Source organism: Neopelma chrysocephalum, unplaced genomic scaffold (genome assembly GCF_003984885.1).
Source record: "Neopelma chrysocephalum unplaced genomic scaffold, ASM398488v2 Primary Assembly neopelma1_97390, whole genome shotgun sequence".
NCBI lineage: Eukaryota > Metazoa > Chordata > Aves > Passeriformes > Pipridae > Neopelma > Neopelma chrysocephalum.
In genome coordinates this window covers 3,587,976-3,604,786 of record NW_020926031.1, presented here as the reverse complement: position 1 = coordinate 3,604,786, position 16,811 = coordinate 3,587,976, and the positions used below count along the sequence as shown (strand labels likewise).

The 16,811-nt window shown below is 36.5% G+C and overlaps 1 protein-coding gene across 2 annotated transcripts in view; it reads right to left on the bottom strand.

Annotated features, from left to right (window-relative positions):
* Window positions 1-16,811, bottom strand: part of MARCH5 (membrane associated ring-CH-type finger 5) — a 28,622-nt gene that overhangs the window by 3,777 nt on the left and 8,034 nt on the right. The window contains exons 2-4 of one of the 2 annotated variants that reach the window (XM_027672403.1): window positions 8,752-8,954; window positions 3,535-3,665; window positions 214-397 (exon numbers count right to left, since the gene is read on the bottom strand). In XM_027672403.1, the coding sequence (XP_027528204.1) occupies window positions 214-397; window positions 3,535-3,665; window positions 8,752-8,954 (518 nt within the window). The remainder of the gene's footprint in view (window positions 1-213; window positions 398-3,534; window positions 3,666-8,751; window positions 8,955-16,811) is intronic. The other variant, XM_027672404.1, reaches the window with a different exon arrangement.

Below are 16,811 nucleotides of genomic sequence, written 5' to 3'. Positions count from 1 at the left end.
TTACTAAGGCCTTAACTGAAACCATGCTCCTGCTCCTCTTGGCCCACCTTTCTCCCTAGGTACCATACAAACACAATCTAAACAGAATGAAGGTAAAAGAGAGGGATGGTGTTAATCACCTCTACTTAAGAATGGCAAACACTACTTGCCTATCCCCATCTCCTAAAGGCAGAAATTCAATCTTGGTATTTTCTTTCAAATTTATCGCATTACCTGGAAATATGCTGTTCAAAATTTGTAGCTTATTCGAGTATTTGCGCCACAGTCTGAGCACATAATCCTCCCAGCGGATCATCTTGCCCAATATTAGCATGACTGGGATAGTGGGAAGGCCAATCAGAAGAAATAAAGGATCAGCTCTCTCCATCACATCAAGACCTTCTTTGTGACCCACAACCTGGAAAATACACATATGGTTGGCAAACATAACAGAGGTCACAACTGAACAAAATATAACTTAAAGAGTTGAGTTTGTTTGGAGCTGCCCACACCTTTTAAGAAAAAAGGAATATGGTTTTACCTAATTTACTCTGTTTTCTCTTTGCATCCTTGGTTGCTTATGAAGCGTAATGCAGGTGAGCTATCAGCCCTAGCTTGCAAATCATTAATCTTGCAGAGAGCTGTAACACAATTCCTTCCCATCCCAAGAGAAGTTTCATGTGTTTCTGTGTAGGTAAAACCCCTAAATGTCTGAAACATTAATATAGCAGGCTTTCCAAATGCTTTCCAAAATGCATTGAAGCATTTACAGTTTTACAAAAATTAATTCTACACTCAGAAATTGATTAGATACTACTGTTCAAAGTATCTCACAATGTTTTAATCAAAATTTTATGTTATTTAGGAATCCCTTGTGCAATAGAGATCACAGTATTAAACTATTGCTTCTCTAGACAGTGCAGGAAGATGTACATTATTTTCAACTGTAGTGGAAATAGCATATCTTTAAGTGTACTTTATTTTTAAATGTGGTTAATGCTATGATTTTAAAGGACAATCCTTCCTGCTGTGTCTAAACCTTTCCACTGGCACATAAAAATATTAATCAGCCTTTGCAGTTTATAAAATGTATGGATTAAAACTATAACAAAACAGTGCTTTATGTTTCCTAAAAAGTACATAGTTTTAATTTTGAATAAATCTAATGGTGCTGAGGACATAAAAAACATGCGAGTGGTAGATATCCTCTAGAGTCGTCTCAATTTAAGAATTACTAAATGCTAACAAAGTCCTTGAAGTCCTTCTGGGAAGAACAGGCTCTTTCATGACTCTCCCCATAAGAATTCAGGAAGACTAGAAACATTAAAATAATTATTATGTTTGTCAGGCAGCAAATTTCCTGATGCACTTTCACTGACTTTTTGTTTTTCCCCACAAATACAACAAGCTATCAAGTCTTCACTTGCACAGAACTTAGAATTAGGTGATAAGAACACGCAACAATAGCAAAATTTTAAAAAAAAGAAAACAACAAAACTGGTACTTCTGGAGTAGGTAGGGCATAGGGAAGAAACCAGGGTAATGTACCCCAGTACCTTCAAACTGTATTTTTAAGACATGCTTTGAAAACCATTCCATTTTATGCTTCTGGAACAGGAAGTTATGTTATCTACCACAGCCTCTAAAAATAGGCATAACCAATACTGTTGCTGCCAAAAGATTATCCCTGAAAAAAATATTCAGCATCTGTCTTCCAGCTTCTTCCATATCTTCCACCCAAACCATGAAGTCTGACACTATCCTTTTTCTCCTTAGACTCCTTGTCCATCTAAAAAAGCCTCACTATCTTGTCTCTTCTGCTTTAGATTACGATATTTCTCTGTTTTCAGTAACCCTATATGATTTGTTACTGACTTAGCTACTACTGGAGTCACAATGTCAATTCTGTATTTAATTTTTTTAACCTTTAAAAATAGCTTTTGTGCTTCTCTCCAGCCATTCAGCTGAAGGAGTCTGAAATGTGTCAGGAGACAAGTTGTATTAAACCCAGCGAAGTTGGGGTGGCAAAAGGGGTGGAACAGTTTCCCTCTGTTACCACCTTAATAAATTGTCTTGCCAAGGGCGTCATCCATACAATCAAAACATTAAATCAGGTAAATAGCTAATGCTTCATATCTGGGATTTGACCAGCTGCCTAAACTAATGTTTAGACAGATCCTAATTTCAAAAGCAAAACAACTACAGAAAGAAGCATTTATCTTTCCACTTTGTTATGTAATTCTAGGGCAGCTAAAAAGGTCATGGATTTTCCTACAGAAAAGGTCTCAATGAGCAAGGAGAAGAGGACTAGTGCATTTCAAAAGTCTGGTTGTAGTATTACAGATGGTTGTAATGTTCCTGTAGGAGCCACAAGAGCAAAATATCCAATGAGAAAATTCCTAAGTGTACCATTCTGTAATACAGAGACTCATCCACTGGAATGGATGTGGTATTCAAAGTCATTAAACATCTCTTATGCACCTGCTTGACCCTGGCCACACTTGTACCAGGGGGACTGCAACAATTCATTTGGGCTCCACTTCATTTCTGCTACAAGATCATATACAAACTGAACCAAAACAGCACATGATCTTGAGATGGAGCCATCTGCAGAACTGCAGGGCAGTACCACACAATTCAGGAACAGCTAGTGCCAGATGACTTACATGGAGAAGGACCAAGTTGTATATTTAAAATGAGAACTGTGTAGAGGAATACTTGCTGGCATACAACTGAATTTGCATCAGAAATATTTTTATGCTTTCAGGCAAGACAGGTTAAGGACTTGATACAGGAATCAACAACCACAACAATAACAAAGATCCTTCTAGTAGTACAATCTATGAAAACTCTTGTCTTGTGGCTGAACTAGGACAGCTGTGAACAAGCCTTTCTGTAGTTAATAGTCTGCTACCTATCAACATTATTTTTATATTTAAATAGCAAGTTCACAGGAACAGAAGTAGGAAAAGTATTTTTTCTCCTTTCAACTAATCATATAGTCTGAAGTAATTAAAAGAGCCTATTATTAATTTGCAGTGTTTTGCATTTCTTGTTTATTAATGAATTGCATCATTCAGAGGATGCATTTTCCTTTATACAATTAAAAAAAAGTCACATTATACAAAAAAAAATTCACCATGTTTCAACCCTTTGAATGTTACCAGCAAAGTTTTTCTCCAGCTAAGAGAAAAAGATTAATCTCATGTCCTTTCTGAAGAATTACCCATTAGTAGTAGTAATGGCAGTAATGGCACTTTTTCTATGAGAACAGACTTGGGTTCACCAGCCTGCCATACAACAGGCAGCCAGCTAGAGCAGTAGTGAATTTTGTTAGTTGCAGACTGAACCATGTTTGAACAGGCAGACTTGGCTTTATACAGTGTGACCAGTTAAAAGTGAAAAGCTTTCTATGTGCCCATCTGGAATTCACTTGTTAACTACAATGAAAGCAGCTGAAATATGTTTTAAGCCAAGGAAAAAAGGAATCCTAATAGACTTTTTCTTTAGAAGACTTGCTTTCAAAGCTGGTAAGGAGAGGGAATACGTGTGTACCTGCATCACCGTCACAGCTCCGTACGTAACAGCTGTCCAGTATATAGAGCCCACCATTATTCCAGCTGCAGCAAAGGGACATGCCTTTGAGATCAGTCGATCTGCAAGATCCAAAACGTAAACAACTGGACCTATGATAAAGGAAAAGTAAGGTTTCAAGATAGATATAAATACACATAAAAGCATCCTGAAGAACAGTCTTGATGTCTATCACTGATAAGAAAGAACAAACTGGGCAAAATACAAGTCTGACATACCACATGTGCTGTTTAAATGAGGACATATAATTGACAAGCTATTAAGCCTAACTTGTAACTAAATACTATTTAATGTACTGCAACAGCTTTCTAAGAGATTGATACACTGGTTAGAGCAATAATTTACCCACTAAAGTTGACAAGCTTCCTTCGTGTTGAATCAGAATGGTTCTGTTGTGGAAACCACTTTAGGCTTCGTGGCTTTTTTATTTGTTAGACACTTAGGTTTCAAAAGGAAAAAATACCAATAAGTAGTAATGTGCTTCATGTACTTATCTTTGACAGCTTCACCTGAAAATTCTGTCATTAAACTATCCTGCTATACAGTAAGTAGCAGCACAGTCAGGAGGAAAGAGTCTTTTCCACTGGTAGAGACTGCATTCAGTATTTTTAGAGGACCACCTCTCAACCTGAATAGGAGTATTTTTTTCCTCCAGTGTTTATTTAGTGCCTTTGACAACAATGCATGAATAGTTTCACTGTTCTGTCTATGGACAGCTGCACTTTCCAGACTTAGAGAGAGCAAGACATTACCCTGACCACCTCTAGTGAGGTGAACAAGGGCAATACTTGCATGTTTTCTTTGAGGGACTGCAACAGCACCAGTCAAGCAAAAGCCAGAACACTGAAATGTATGTATGGAAGTGAAAAACATCATCACCGTGATCAGATTCCACATTACTTTTGCATTTGTCAACAAATTCTACATACAGACTGTCCTCCCCCAGCTCAAATGGAGAACAGTTCCTGCTATCTTCCTCCTACTTTTTCCTACCAAATTCAGCGATAAAGTTATGCTCAAAACCAGCCTACAGGCATTCTTCAAGTAACTAATCCTCTGTGTCTCTCATCGAGGTTTACCCACTCTAGCCTGTAATTCTTTCACTAATCTCTTTTTTTTTGGAGGGTGGGGAAAAAATGATCTCTTGAGCAATGGCATGAAATGACTTTCTGAAGTCTGGATAGACTAGATGTACAGAACTTCTGCTAGATGAACTGCCAGGCTAGTTAGCATGTTCTGGATTGTACACTGGTCCCGAGTTCATTGCCATTTTCCTCCTGACCTTCAACAAATCAAAACTTGTTCTGACCTTGCACAGAATTAAGATTAGGTGCCATAGGTTTTTTTATTTTTTACCTTTCCAAAGGTAAAAGGTATTGTATTTGGCATTCTCCAAAAATCCCTTGCAGTTCAATTCTCACCTTGAATATTCGTAGTACATCACAATTTTATTTTCTTAGTTTTTAGGGTGGTGATAATTAAACACCCTGTTCCCCAAAAATTGTGTCTGAACTATCATATTTACACTAAGTGAATTAAAAGCTGTGCATTTAAACATTCAAACAAGATTTGAAATTCACATCAGATATTTGCAGAAAATGTGTTTCCATGAGCCACAGTGACAAAATTGTGACTCCTGTTTCATGACTTCGTTGGTTCCTCTTTTTAAAAGCACAGCTCTAGTGTGAATGATTTCAAAACAACCAGTTCTACTCAGTTCAAGTCAGTCAGTGAAAAAAAGCAACAGGAACATCTAATTAAATTCATCTGTTGTCATGTTTTATCAGCACTGGTATTCTCGTAAAGCACTCTCAAATACATCTGTTTTGTGATGGTTTTCCTTTTTTTTTAAACAGGGTAGGATTTTACACACTGTTTGTACAGACACCTTGTAGAAGGACTAACTTTTTTCCCTGTACACGTGTATGTGTGTGAATATCATACTGAAGAGTTGCAATTTAAACACATCTATCTTATATGCAGTTTTGACACAAGTCATTGTAAATATTGCAGAGTTATGCACAGACTAGTGGGCAGTCCTAACAACTTGGGCAGAATATTGCTTAATGTACTCTCTACTTGAGCTCTGCTGGAGCTTTGAGTTCTTAATTTACTACTCACGTACTTCAAATTGTTTCCCTTTGTGTGCGTTTTCCAGTGCAGTGTGCATTCTTTAGTCAAAAGCTCTCATTTTAAGGGCAGGAAGCATGTTCCTATGTGGCTTGTAAGACACTGAACACCTCACCAGTACCCTGCTTCAAATACACCAACTGATGTCAATGAGTGCACAAACAGCGTAACTGTAGAGTTAATTTGTTCTCGAGCATCATATTGTTGATTAAGTACCAAAATTAAAAGGTTTGTGAAGAAGGAACACTGTTTAAAATACAAAGAACTGGAACAAGCAGTTCAGCTCTTAACAGTTGTGTTTAACTTTCCAGGACAGACTTAAGAAAGTGCTGGGATGTCTATCAATGTGCTTGAAGTAGCAACAAGGTCATAACTGCAAGTACTAAATGCACAATAATTGACACATCTTGACTGTTTCCCACAGTCACTGAAAAAGTTGTTTAGTTGTATAATTTTGAAAACTTATATTTGTTTGAAGACAAGAGACTCAAAAAGCAGTGAAGCTTGCCTTATAACACTTCAAGTATTAACAAATCACACCTACTGATACTAATCATTAAGAGAAGCTAATTACAGAATTGGCTATAGAACACTAGGAAAAAAATTACTGAAACAATCTTTTAACTAGTCCCTTAGGAATGGAGTAGTGAGAAAGGAGGACAAATCTGTTTCTTTTAAGATGGTATTAAGGAAGAAGCAGGAAAATAAATATCACTGATACACAAATTAAAGAAGGAAATAAAAATGAAAATATTTTTCATTTTGCAAAATCTGTCATGCTTTAACAGATTTTTTTCTGCCAAAGTCTGTTTTCTGTTCATTAAACTGAAATAATTATCTAAGAGATACTTCAGTTACTTTCAAAGTGGCAATAATATTTTTCTATTTAGTAAAAGTTCTCAGAAGAGAGGAAAACAGCTAGCAAGAACATAATTACTACCAATCACCAAAACTGATAGGCACTATCAAATTTGAAATGGAATTATAAAGATATGCCATGGGAGGGGTTGTTTAGAATTGGTAATATATAAAAAGATACCCACTGTTTCTTATATTAATGGATGTCTCCTCAAACTGATATTACTTCCAAACTACAATCATAAATCAAAAGTTGTGTTAAGGAGTGCCCTTTCACAGAAATTTGTTTTTAGAAAGAAGTTTCCAGCAGCACATTAGAGAAGTCTTAATGTAAATAAGTTTTTGAACTGTGATGCCTCAGGGAAACTTCACTTGTTACTTCTTCCCTGCTCAAGTAATTTTAGATTCTTGTACACTATGACCAGTACTGACTTCAAAGTTACCTGCTGCAGGAGAAAGGGGCTACTAACAAGACTGCTTGGAAACATCCTACTGTCCAACTCTGCCTGCTGTGACCTTGCCTGACTTACAGTTGAATTGTGAGAGAACAGCTTTGGGTTATTAGAAAGACCTACAAAAAGGCAAGACTGTCTCACTTGTTTAAGGCTCTTCAAGCTCATGATTGATGTTGCATGGACCCAGATTCATCTCCCTGCTCTACTACTGACGTCTTCTGTACTCTCACACAAGTCTGAATTTTATGCCTGTGTCGCTTAACATGGAAAAAGATGGTATTGTGAAGGAAAATACATCAAATACATTAAAAGGTTCTTGCATACCTGCATGCAAGAGCTGAAAAATCTCATGCAAGAATTTTAGGTCACCTTCAGAAAGCAGGAATGTTAGAATTTAGGAATTTTAGCTTTCAAATACAGTATGCCACAAATTGCAAGAACAGATTAAAATGCCTGTTGTTGTTTATGTGCATGTATCCTGTCCAAACTACAGTTGCTTCCCCTTTTTCCCAATGCCACATTACAATTTCATCATTCAAGATACAAATAAGAATTTTAAACAGCTCCAAGTTTTGTGGTACATTCTCTGTCCAGATATTACACTAGTTTTCTTCCTGAAGCCAATGCTAAATTTCATCACTTGATGCCTTCTTTATGATGGAGATTTCCCTTATCTTTATAGTAAAGCTGAATTGTGGTCACTACACAAATAACTTGGTAGTAAGCTTCATGCTGATTTATGTTTTCTTGAATATCAACAATACACTAGTCCGTATTTTCTTTCCCAATACTCAGTGTTCTATCATGGAAATAAACATTATCACTCATAAAATTCCCTTGACATCCTAATTTTGTCAGCCTTTGTATCAATAGGAAAGAGGTTCTGTCCCAAAGAACTGACAGTGCCTTATTTTCAGCTGTTTCTTTACAAAAAAAAGATCCTTTAAAAGATCTTTAAAATCCTCTCAATGCCTGCACTCACTTGCTACATCAGCATTTCTTTAACAAGCAGTTTTACTTTTAAACAAAATTTAAGTTTCCATGGCAACATTTCATTTTCTTGCTTTACTTAATATATCCCATAGAACACATGGGCAAATAAGGGCTGGACTAACAGCAACCACTGCCAATTTAATAACATGCAACATACCATGCAGTGTCCTACCTGTAGGACAAGTAAGTAGAATCTGGAAGACCATATCCAACCTTTTTCTTTCACCTTGACAAACAGAGCTAAAGCAGTGCCCAGCAACCACAGATATTCTGCCTCTATTATAGGGCAATGTTGACTCAGAAACATCTCCCAAACAAAGTGAAAGTATGTTTTTTGGGTAATACCACACACTGCTTAGTAAGGTTCTTTCCTCTTAATTTCCTTTGATAAGTTTCTCTGCAAGCTGAGTCAAAAAAAAGGATGTGTTTATGTGCTGTGTGGCAACTGCTGAAAGAATTCACCCTCTGCTCAACTTGAAAAATAATCCCGTTAGCCATGAAATAATTACAGGTCAATCACAAGATTTATCAATTTACCTAAGTGGAACACATCCAAAATTTTTAGAAGGTATTTAACTAAGCCACCAAATAGGATGTGAGCAGAATATAAAGTTATTTCTTTCTGTCTGGAAAAGGGAATAGATAAGATTTCAACAGAACTGATGCTCCGAGCACAAGAAAGGAAAAAAAAAGAAAGCAAGAACAAATAAAGAAACAACAATTTCACTGATACATATCTTACCTAACTTTGGAAATACTATTAAATATTCTGCATTGCACTGAGGACAAGCAACTCTAGCAGTACTGTTTCCTCTTTGCTTCTCATCCACCCAGCGCTGCAGACACGTCTGGTGAACCCATTTCGTGGAGCCCCTGCACCTGCAAGGTCTCACCCACTCCGCTGTCCGATCGTCCTCGTCGGTAGCAAAACAAACCCAGCAGCTCCTGAAATTACAGGAAGGAAAAAAAAAGATATTTTTTGCTACTTTTACATACTTAATCATTCACATGTGAAAGCAGGTAGCTTTAGAAAATGTGCAAGTACTGGAGAGGATGGTTGTTACCTCATTCTAAATCACCAAAAATGTAAGTATTTTGTACCACAGTTTTGCTATAAAAAACAACATAATAAACTTAATATTTCAGACAGCTAAATAACTGCTTTTAATACAACCTGAATTATTAATTTAACTTTTAGCTAATTTATGATTAAAAAGCATTGAGACTGTAGTCCAACCTTTGAATAATTCAACATACGAAAAATCCATATATTTTTTAGCGTATTACCATCTCCTTCTACAGCAGACATTTTGTTAAGTTTTTTTAATTTTAAAAATAGAACATCAATACCGTAGTCTGTGACTTGGAAAACTAACTCCAATCCAACTATATTATAAACCAAAACAAATGATACAATGTGTCACAAAACAAACTGTAAGTAATTATATTAAATTCATTTCCTCTCTTTGAAAAGAAAAAGTACTTTGTTGAAACAAATCGGTTTTGTATAATATAGATCAGGTTGCAAAGTAATTCAAGAATACTATTGTACCACTAAAGAAGGAAATTTTGGCACTGAAGAATTATGTGGACGTGTAAAATTCAAACATAATAATTCTGTAAGGAGAAAACACAAGACTGACAGGCTATATGACCTGACCTGAGGTGAGCACATAACCTAGTACCTCCCAGATATCTGATCTGATGATTAGGCCTGACCCTTGGACACCTTACAACTTGCAAGAGAAAGTAAAATATCGATCTAAAGTAGGAAAATATCAGACATGTTGACCCAATAGTTTTCACTGTGAAATAATTTACTAATTCTCATACTGAAGAAATTAAAGTTTACATAATAAACCAGAATCTATCAAAATAAGGATCTTACTACAAAGATAAGTGTGTATATATATAGATATCTGATTCGATATTTTAAAAAAATATTTTACACAAGCCATTGCAGTCATAGTTAAACCTTTAAAAAACAGCACAGCAACATCATCCCTATAATTTAACTATCAAGACACAATCTAATCAGATATTGTGCACTATGTGAAGTTTTGCATCACTATTTTGATGGAGTTTTGTTCTCTTAAAAACTCGAGTAACAATATTAAGATGAAGAGCTAAGAGGCTTCTTATGTGTAACCAGTAACAGACAGTAACTCAGACAGGAAGAAGGTGAGAAATGCTCTGGCATTAGTAAACAAAACATCTTTACTACTTGAGAATTGTGGCAGTGGTTTCTATGCCAAGATGTTATGGTGGTTCATAATGCTTTTCCTCTCACCCCCCCAGCATTCCTTGTCAGTAAAAAACCTTCTTGCTAGCCTTTTAAACTCCTCCATCTCATTTTTTCTTGTTTCAGCTTCTCGATTGCTCCTCACCTTTATTCCTTCTCCCCCTCATACTTTTTTTTTCAGTCTGCCCATTCTGTACCCCATCTCTAACCTGTGTTAGCACCTGGGAGGAGAAATTACAGTTTAGAAGTCCCCTCCAACTCTAATAATTTTGCCAGATTGTCATATTCTCTCTTGTTGAAACCAGTCCTAAACAGTTGTCAGAAATTCACAAATTTATACTCGAGCATATATATAGTGGAGGCCTTTCTGCTGCACCCATTCAAAAAAAAGAAACAATGCCTGTAACTAACTAAGCTCACCAGAAAACATTTAGAAGGGAATTATATGTACAGCAAGGGCCACTACAGCCACTTTCAAAGCAACAAAACCCGAGTAATTCCTTTAAAAGGTGAGTTTTAAACAGGTTGTGGTGTTTTGGTTTTTTTTTTCAACTCTATGAGGAAAAAGAGGAAGGACTCTACCGTGGGAAATTTAATGTTGTCGGGCTCCAACTTGAAGAAATGAAAAATATTGTCTAACACCTTCCTCGCTATTTTGGGTAGCATTTGATTTGTAAACTGAAAATGTTTCTTTACAAAGAATAACCATGTTTTGTTTATAAAAATAACTGTCCCTGTAAAATATTTGCAAGACATTCTTTTAAAGCACTGAATCTTTTTTTGATCTATAGTGGTGGAAGTATGTTGAAACTAAGTTGTGTGTACGAGCAGAAAGCAGCCTGTAGCAACTTATTACTGACATACTTGTAAAAGGGAATACAATTTGGGATTCAGATTCCAGGGAAGACTGCAGAAAAGGCAATGTAAAACTGAACAATACGTAAAATGAACCTGTCATATCCACATGTCCAGTTGTAAGTACAGAATACATTATAGTAGGTACAGATGTAAAGTCAAACTGTGGTGCTCTAAAACTAGAACTGCCTCAGTCTGCATCCAAGACCCTTCAGCTGAAGAACTGACACCTTGATTTAGAGCTGTAGTTTCTTCCATTTGCTCAATGGGAAGGTAAAATCAAAGACTGACTTGGCTTCTTCCTGTCCTTCCCCACACTGGTTTAAATCAAAAGTGTCATGTTATGCACTCCTGTAGCACCACCCCTCTTTTCACCTTCGTGCTCCCAATATGCACCTACTGCAGTCCCAAATGAAAGGACACATCAACTTTCCTAAGCAGGAGGAGGAAAGACAGCCAAGCCACAAGTTAGGAAGAATCTAGATTAAATGTTTATTCATTTTTATTTACATCAAGAACCCCCAAATTTACTCATAGACTTGAAAACAAATAAGACAATACAACACTACTGATAATTGTTCCTATTCAGCAGGGGGGTTTTCTGCATTAAAGGTAAATCTTCACTCCTTCATTCCACGTCCTATTTAGGTCTACAACTGCTTTAATTTTGTAACTCAGATTTTTATTTATAAACTAAAGGCTTCACAACAGAGCTAGCTAGGTCTGAGGAGGCCAGCACAAGATGCAAGTCTAGAGTCTATTCCAATAATGACAGATTTAAGCATGAACATAATCTTGCTACACTGCAATTTTAACTAGTGAACTTGTCCATGAATATTCTGTGGATTAAATTCTGTTCTCAAGTTTTCTGTCAAGGTTAGTAAGTCAAGAAAAACATACATCTTTTCTTTAATTGCTTCATCCAATTTCTTGCAGCCAATTATATCTGAAAATCTGAAAGACGTATGAAAAGAATAACAAAATCCTTTACAGACTTAAACTTTTAGCAAGTCATGAATAATGAACAGTAAATTCCCTGTATTCTGTCATCAGCTTTATCTCTTTCCATTGACAGCAGCTGTAGCAGAAAGGGCTAAATAAAACCATTTCAAAACAAGTATCTTGGCTCTTGCCAGATTTTCCATTTTCTTGTACTGAATAAAATATGACCTTGATTCTTACCACTGAATCAGGTTGCTACTCAGATAACCTGAAATAGAAAAGGCTGAAAAGGTGGAACAAAGCATTGTTTCTGATAGAAACTCAACCCTTTTTCCTTGATGACTTTCTATAGAGCCAAATCAATAACACTAATATATTTTTCCACACTTCCTTGGCTCAAAAAAAATAGCCCCCCCAACAAAACAAAAAACCAACAAAAAACCTCCCACAAAAACAAACAAAAAGGAAACCAAACCAAAACACCAGAACAAACCCCAAACATAAGCAAAACCCAGGCCAATATCACCATTTCAGCTTTGAATATAAGGTTACAAATGCCTTTTAAATTCCAGCAGCTAAAGCTCTCCAGTCTCAAAAATTCTATTCTGACTCCAAGAATAATGCATTTATTGCATCTGTTTTTTTCTCTAGCAAAGACACACCCTTTTCAGGACACTGCATATGTTAAGAGCAAAGCAGATGGAGAGAAACTTGTACTGAAGACTAGAGATCCTATACTCCAAATGTTATATGACTAATCTAAAAAGCCAAAGCCTACCTAAGAACAGGCTTTTCCAAACCACAAGTTTGTTACCAGGTAAGGAGGCCACTCTCTCTGGTACCTGATTGGAGCTACAGCTCCCACACATCAGTAAGATCCTCCAGTTGCAACAGTCATACCTAGAGGCAGACTGCTTTCCTTTTTATTAAGCTATACTCCTCCTAAAGGTTACTTTTTTCCAAAACCAGTCTTAGATGGGATGGAAGACAGGATCTAATTCACATAAGTCTGCCTCAATTTGTGAGAGCTGAATTCATCATAAAACAGCTTTGTTTTCAAGCAGGCATGACTGTGTAAGCAATACAAAAAAGTAATTTAAAAGCATCATATTGATTCCATATATGCACTAGTAAAAGATTTGCAGAAATTTCTAAAGCCCCATGAGCCCAGCAGATATCCTTGTGTCCACAACACTTAATGGAAGATGACTTGTGAGACTGGCACAGCACAGCTGCTTTATAGGCTGGTTTCAAATATTCAGTACTGCAAATGAGAATGCAAAATGTTTTATAACTTTTCCCTGATGTTCAATGGCAAACAAGTATGAATGGTAAGCAAACCCAGAAAGCTCCTCAGAAAAGAAAATTCTTGCAAGACTTTTAGCAGGACATAACCCTTACCACAGGAAATGCAAATTTGAACATGCAGGACATACTCTAGAACTAAAAAGCATTTTCCCTATAGGTCCTTCATAAAAACAGAAATTTTCTGCATTTCTCCCACATCATAAAGCACATTGGTCTCCCTTAAAGCAGCAGGAATTTGCTGATATCTTGCTGTCAGAGTAAAGCATCCTTGTTCTGATAAGCAATTAGTGTCTGAGTAACTTATTGCAATTGAATTTCACATCCAAAAGGAAGAAAGTGAAAATGCTGAAAGGTAACTGACAGTAACAACAGCACAGAGAGCCCACACAGTGAGGGGTGAAAACTTATCTTGGAAGAAATGACTGAAAGCATTCCAATAACTGGCACTCCAATAAAAAGGCACTCTGCTAAGGGATGACCCACAAATCTGCTGTTTGGAAGAGGTAATTTTTCATGATCTTCTATAACAACTTTTTATGCACAGTCTATACCAACAGATAAAATATCTTGATGACAAATACTGATAAGATTACACTAAACCTGCCAACTACACTCTAAGTACAGTAAGATCATGTTTAAGTGGAAAGACTAGGATGTCAGACAAATGGAGTGACCTAGCAGCATCACACTGCTTTGGAGCTGGCTGGAATTTTAGTTTGGGGATAGCAAACTGTTCTCTGAAAAAGCAGGAGAAACACCACACTGCAAATGCTACTGCTGAGCATTTCTTTCCCCTGCGTGTGAAGGAACCAGCAGCAATAAGATTCTTGTGCTAAAGGACCAATGCCTGGTCACAACAGAATGCAAGCCTAGCCTACAAATCCCTGATAAAAGCTACAAAGAGGGGAATACCATTAACCCAAGAAATGTTAGCTTATGTCATGCTTCACAGAGGAGGTGAAGTGCCAGAAGAGATGGACTCACAGGATTACAGACAGAACACCACTCTTTCCCCAGTATTTTCCTGACCATTACACACAGTGGAAAATACTTTTATCTTCAAGCCAAGATGTGCCTATCAACCTCAAAAAACCCTTACACTAGCCAAAGGGGAAAAAAACACAACACAGAGTGAGGAAAAGAGATACCAGTGCAGAAATAGTAGTCTTGGATGCTCCATCAGGACTTTTGTGGATCCTTTTAAGGCAGCATGGCATAGCGGCCATATGCCAGCCTGTATCATTCAACTAGAAAAGATGGTGTCACCTTGAAACAAAGCCTAAAATCCTCAAAGGAAGTCCTGAAAGTCATCTGACCTAATACCCAATTCTGCTCTGTGTAGTCATCAAAGATAGAGCGTAATGCTGTGTAAAGGAGGCATTGATAAGCATCTAGACGTAACAGTAACTAGTACTACAGAAGTAGTGCTTTCATTAAAAGTAGTAGGGAAAGCTTAAACAGAGAATATCAAGCTAATGAACACATGGCCATACAAGTGGTATCCATATATAGGTTCTGATTTCCTCTAACCTCAGGGTGGCATTGTTTAAGCTAATTTTAAAGAGCTTTTAATAAAAGCCCATGGATAACTAAAATCCAACAAGCAAACACATTAAAACATAGAATAATTAAACTAGGAAGTGCATCAGAAAGACCTAGTGATTATCAGAAGTTCAATTTGAACTTCTTTATATATTCTCAATTTTAGCTCAAATCAAGAGGAAATACTTGAGTTAATCACACTATAAAGGCAGAGATGAGTAAAGGACAGTTCACAGAATCCTGCTCACAGCTTTCCAGCTTGTGGTTAAAATTAAACCTTGGACTGCCAGCCACCACCTATTATGTTAAAATTGGGCCTTACAATTTTTTGTTCTTTGCTTCTACACAACTTAGCTAAGTCTGGGGGAGTGCATTTCTTATTCTATCTCATTAGGTTTTAGTCTCTAGTTTGCAAAGGCAATCTAGACTGTCAGTAAAAAAATTAGCTTTCATTCTGGACAAATTAAACTTTTGAAACCAGTTATTCAGACATATCCCTTCTGCAAAGACTTCCAAATTCATTTATCTTAAAGGCTTTAATATTACCATACTTTCTTTCAAAAGGAAAAGCTGGGAAGTAACCAAGGCTCAGTGGTCTTGCTGTCAGCCTTTAACTATACAATGAACTTTGCTGTTACAAACATTTGTTTTATTTCTTAAGGGAGGGAGGGAAAACAGGGCCCTTCTAGAAGTGTGCAAAGGACAAATCAGGTAAAACTATTACTGATACATTAAGCACCTTATTACAAAGAACCTCATACACCCACACAAAACAATTTACTTCCAGACCTGAAACATGCTTTGAACAACGTGAACAGAAAAGCTGAACAAGTAGTCAAGTATTTACATACATAGCAAACACTGAAGAATTCTTATTGCATTAAGTTAATGTCTTAAAAATTTAATGGATTTTTTATAATGCAGATAGCTTACTATACAGGGAAACATTTTCTCATGCATTGTTTGACAAATCTGTCAATAATCACAAATATAGGAAGTAACAGAGATAGGAAGCAACTAGTAAATTATATTTTAGAGGCTATTTAAAGTTACTTCCTTGAATGTGACTTTAAATGTCTTATTTATTAGCTGCCTCTAATATTCACAACATTGTATAGCAGTATGTCCGAAAGTGACACTTCATGAGGAAAATGAAAACCAAAAGAAGTTCCCTGAAGTCTTATCTTCTCTAACTGCAAAGCAGCAAAATGTCAAGGTATAACTGAAGAAGTTTAGGCTTAATTACCTAAAATTCATATACTACTATTTACACTGGTTGAAGAAAGAAAAGCTGCTAGCATGTTCAAGAAGACCAGTCTCAAAAAGAAAACAAAAATACATAGTTTCTATTAAACATTACTTTGCACTGGGGGAAAGGGGAAGAGAGTTGCATAAGAAAAATACCAGTATTGGTATTGGTTGTGCGTGCACAGAGTAGATGACAGATCTACAAATATCAGGACTGACCTACATACAGAATAGACCAACTATGACCTGTCTAAAGCCGTAACCATCTTGACATTAAGCTGTTGCTGTGATAAGCAAAAGATAAGAAATGCAATGTTATGTTCTATTCTACTCACAGTCTGTTTCATGTGAGCTCAATCTCCTGAAGCCTTTTTCCAGTGTCACACAGGTAATGCAGAAGTACGAATTAATCTCTAGGCACAGTAACTTTAGTTACAGAGTAAACACATTAGCACAGACCTTATCCTTCAAAAACCAAACATGGCTACTCACTTTACATTCCATTTTTAGGGAAGGTTAACTGTGAAATAAAAGGCTGACTTTTTTTTCCATGTATACCTAGAGTTTCATGGTTAAAGTGACCACACAGGTTAAGCAATTTTTCTATTATGTTCTTTCAAAAAAAAAAAAAAAGAGAAGAAAAAAGGAAGTGTAGCCCTAAAGCT